Source organism: Quercus suber, unplaced genomic scaffold, assembly GCF_002906115.3.
Source record: "Quercus suber isolate HL8 unplaced genomic scaffold, Cork oak 2.0 scaffold_191, whole genome shotgun sequence".
Classification (NCBI taxonomy): domain Eukaryota; kingdom Viridiplantae; phylum Streptophyta; class Magnoliopsida; order Fagales; family Fagaceae; genus Quercus; species Quercus suber.
In genome coordinates, this window is record NW_027069649.1 from 884,940 (window position 1) to 889,299 (window position 4,360).

General features: G+C 41.9%; 1 protein-coding gene across 1 annotated transcript; it reads left to right on the forward strand.

Annotated features, from left to right (window-relative positions):
• The first annotated feature begins 2,470 nt into the window (after positions 1-2,470).
• On the forward strand, positions 2,471-4,117 carry LOC111993117 (uncharacterized). Its single transcript, XM_024024975.1, has one exon. The coding sequence runs from the start codon at positions 2,471-2,473 to the stop codon at positions 4,115-4,117; it is 1,647 nt and encodes a 548-aa protein (XP_023880743.1).
• The last annotated feature ends 243 nt before the right edge of the window (positions 4,118-4,360 follow it).

Sequence of the window (4,360 nt, forward strand, 5' to 3'; positions counted from 1 at the left end):
TGGTGTAAAGTGGTACTTCACTACTACGTATCCTCAATGTGTCATAGTTACGTGTAATGATTTACGATAAGCATTCAACCGAAAGCAACGTAAATATTCCTTGAGCTTTCTTCTTTTTTCTTTTTTTTTTTTATTTTATTTTTTTTATTTTTTAACTTTTCCTCTTATATATATACTATACGTTTCATTCTTTTCTCAAAAGCTAGGCAAGAATGGAGTCGTAAAGAACTGTCTATCTCTAAAGTGAATACACTGAGTACACGAAACAAAAAAGTACACGGAACAAAAACAATAATTATATTATTATTATTATTATTATTATTATTATAGGGAATCTTGAGTATAAGAAAATTATTCGTTTATATTTATTAATATAGGATTTACATCGTAGACTAAACAAATCTATGTATCTATAAATAAATATAATAATAGGTAATGATGAGAGAAAATCTAATTAGATTTCAAATTGGAATTCAATTAGAATCTAATTTTGCGCCACGTGTCTCATTTAATTTAAATTTTTAAATTTTTATTCCAAGTAAGTTAATTCAATGTAAAAAAAAAAAAAAAATTCAATTAGAGTTTATTTTTGCGACATGTGTCCCATCTAATCTAAATTTTTTAAGTTTTGTACTAAATGAGTTAGTTTAGTATAAAAACGAAAAGTCCAATATAAGTATACCATAAAAAACATAATTTTTGAATGATTTTCTATTTATGAGTCTTTTTTTTTTTTTTTGGTAGAACTAAAAACAATTCAAATTTATAAATCAATATATATATATATATATATATTAATATTAATAAGTAAAACTGAGAGAAAATCCAATTAGATTTTAAATGAGAATTTAATTAAAGTCTAATTTTGCGCCATGTGTCCCATCTAATCAAATTTTTAAATTTTTGTACCAAGTTAGTTAGTTCAGTGTAAAAATTAAATTTCAATTAAAGTTTAATTTTATGGCATGTACTCCATCTAATCAAATTTTTTAATTTTTGTGCTAAGTAAGTTAATTTAGAGTAGAAAACGACGAGTCCAATATATATAAATCATAAAAAATATAATCATATATCTAATACAATATATAAAACTAGCATATAATTCCATGCAAACGCATGGATGTATTTAAAATTATACAAAATTTTTATTATAAAAATATAAATAATTAGTCAAATTATTATTTAAAAAAAAAAATGTAACAGATGCATTTATGCATACGTGTAGATACATTTAAAATTAAACAAAATTTTTATCATAAAATATAGATAATTAGTCAAATTATTTTTTTAAAGTAAATATAATTAGTCACATATTAAATTCTTACCTAGATTTAGTACTACTTATGATCATTTTTTTAAAATTTTTTTTAATAAGATAGAACATGTGGTGATTTTTATTGAGTATATGTCATTGTTTTTTTTTTTTAATAAATTTTATAGTTCATTAATATTAGATTTTAGTATTTTGCATTCATTAACTCAATTGATACAAAAATTAAAAAACTTAAGTAGACACATGACACATGCTTAAGTGGATAATTATGGTGTAGTCCCCACATAAATTTAGACATATGTAAATGATANACTCCCACCTAACCACCCACTTACGATCGATAATACTGGACTGCCGGTTGCACTTACCGGCGAGTAATCATAACCTCTCCACTAACTATAGGCTATAAATACAAGAAGTTTTGAGAAGATAGGGGTTGGAGAATTAACTGTAAAAGGAGAGTAAACAGAGAGGGAGCAGTGAGAAGGTGGTTCGGACCCCCGAGGAAAGAAAAGTGATCCCATTGAGTCTTAGCGTCAAGAACGACCCAGTGTAGGAAATCTAAACCCACCATACAAGTAAGTTGTGAGCCCAAGTGAGGCCCAGCCCAACAGGCTTCAGTTTTGGGTGCGCACAATTGGCGCCGTCTGTGGGAAATCCTACTAAGCAGTGGTTCCGCCGAGACTCTTGTGCAGGAAGATGTCTGGAGGTAACGCCGAGAGTGGTTTAGCAGGGTCTTCCCGGGGCTCCACCTAGCGGGAACAGAGGCAGAAGAGACGCGAGGATCCGGCTTACGAGTAACTGGAAGAGCGGTCCGGCCTTGGAGAAGGGTCGTATCAAATGGGGAGAACCGTATCCCATGCTTCCCGGCACAGGTAGCCCGACGCTAGGGACGGAGAGCTTGAGCGGCTGCGGAGGTTAGTACAAGACCTGGAGTTGGAAGCAAGAAACGAGCGCCGCCGAGTGGGTCAAAACGACCAAGGGAGAAGGCCTGACGCCGAGGAGGAGAGACGCGGGATGGGATCGAATCAATCAGGATCCCACCACCACAGGGAGCGTTCGCACTCGAGGGAGTCCTGTCGCCGCCGAGACCACTCCCATTCAGCAGAATCTCGCCGACGACGAAATCGCTCTCGGTCGCGGGAATACGGAAATCGGGGTTCAGATTCTCCAGAGGGACGGCCAAGGAACGCGGCCATGGATGCGATGAGCCATGCACTGTGCAGGGCGGCTCGATCCCCGTTCTCAGCAGATATTGAGCGAGCGCCGATGCCGAACAGATTTACACGCCCACCGTTCAATTCGTATGACGGGAAAACAGACCCCGTGGAGCACGTCAGCCACTATATCCAGATGATGTCACTACATACCCGGAATGACGCTCTGATGTGCAAGGTTTTTCCCTCCAGCCTTGGTCCCACAGCTTTGAGGTGGTTCAACGGGTTGCGTAAGGGCTCCATCCATAGTTTCGCCGAGCTAATACAGGAGTTCGGTTCCCGTTTCATGACGTGTAGCCGGGAACAGCAACCGGTGGACGCGCTGCTGTATATGAAGATGAGGGCAGGGGAAACCCTTCGTGATTATGCCAGCCGATACTGGGAGCTCTATAATGAGATTGGCGGAGGGAACGAGAAGATTGCAGCGAGCACTTTCAGAATGGGATTGCCTGAGGAGTCGGGGTTGAGGGAATCATTAACTAAGAAACCTCCCGAGGATATGAGGCAGCTGATGAGGCGCATTGAGGAGTACAAGCGACTGGAAGATGACAGAATACAAAGCAAAGGTAAGGCACAGGTGACAGATCGTCCTCGGCAGAGCGGTTTTCAACAGAGGGCACGCGGAAATTTGAGGATTCAAGAACCAGTAGCACCGGTAGGGGAGGTGAACGTGACGTTCAAGGAGCCCGTGCATAAAATTGTGGATAAGATTAAACACGAGCCGTATTTCAGATGGCTGAACCGGATGGCTGGCGACCCCTCTAAGAGGAATCAGAACCTATACTGCACCTACCATAAAGACCGGGGACATACTACCGAGCAATGCCGAGTATTGAGGGACCATCTCGGGCAGCTGGCTAAGGTAGGGCACCTCAAGGAATTTGTGACGGATGCCGAGGATCGAGGAACAGGGCATGGCGCTCCACACAGATGGAATCCCCTTCCGCCCCCTCTTGGGGTAATTGATGTTATTCACATCGCCCCGAGGGGCATTTCAATGGCAAAGGAGAAGGAGGTGTTGACAGTAATATCTGTGGAGGGAGGTACAGGCGTGCCGCCTCCCGTGAAGAAGATCAGACCTACCCGAGAGCCGATCGCTTTCGATGACAGTGATTTGGAAGGAACCATTCAGCCACACGACGACGCATTGATAGTCACGGCAAGGATTGGCGGCTTCGTTGTGAAGAGAATAATGATAGACCAGGGAAGCGGGGCGGATGTTATGTACCCGGACCTATTCAGAGGGCTCGGGTTGAGGAATGAGGATCTGGCGAAGTATAGTACTCCCTTGGTTGGGTTCGACGGGAAAATGGTGGCTCCCGAGGGGCAAATCTCTTTGCCCGTGAACATGGGGGGCAAGGAGGTAATGGTAAGCTTCATCACAGTTGCCTCATACTCCCCCTACACGGCGATTCTAGGGAGACCATGGACACATGCAATGGGGGCTGTCCCGTCCACTCTGCACATGAAGGTCAAGTTTAATACCGATTATGGTGTCACGGTGATACAAGGAAGTCAGCGGGCGGCTAGGCAATGTTTGATCGCCATGGTCGATTGGAAGAAGGAGCAGACCGACCAGAAGGATCAGGCCGACCCCAAATGTTCGTCATCGGGGAAGCCTTTATAGCAATTACAGAGCCCGCAAGAGGAGAAGGGGGTCGCGTGCGCCGAGAGTATGCTCAAGGTAAAGGTGTTGCCGGATATAGACAAGTACTTCCAAATAGGGGAGAGCATGGAGGACCGAGAAAAAGTAGAAATGTTGCTACTCCTAATACGGAATGTAGACGTATTTGCATGGAGTCCATACGAGGTTCCCGGGGTAGATCCCGAATTCATCGTGCATAGACTTGGAGTTGACCCCTCATTCACC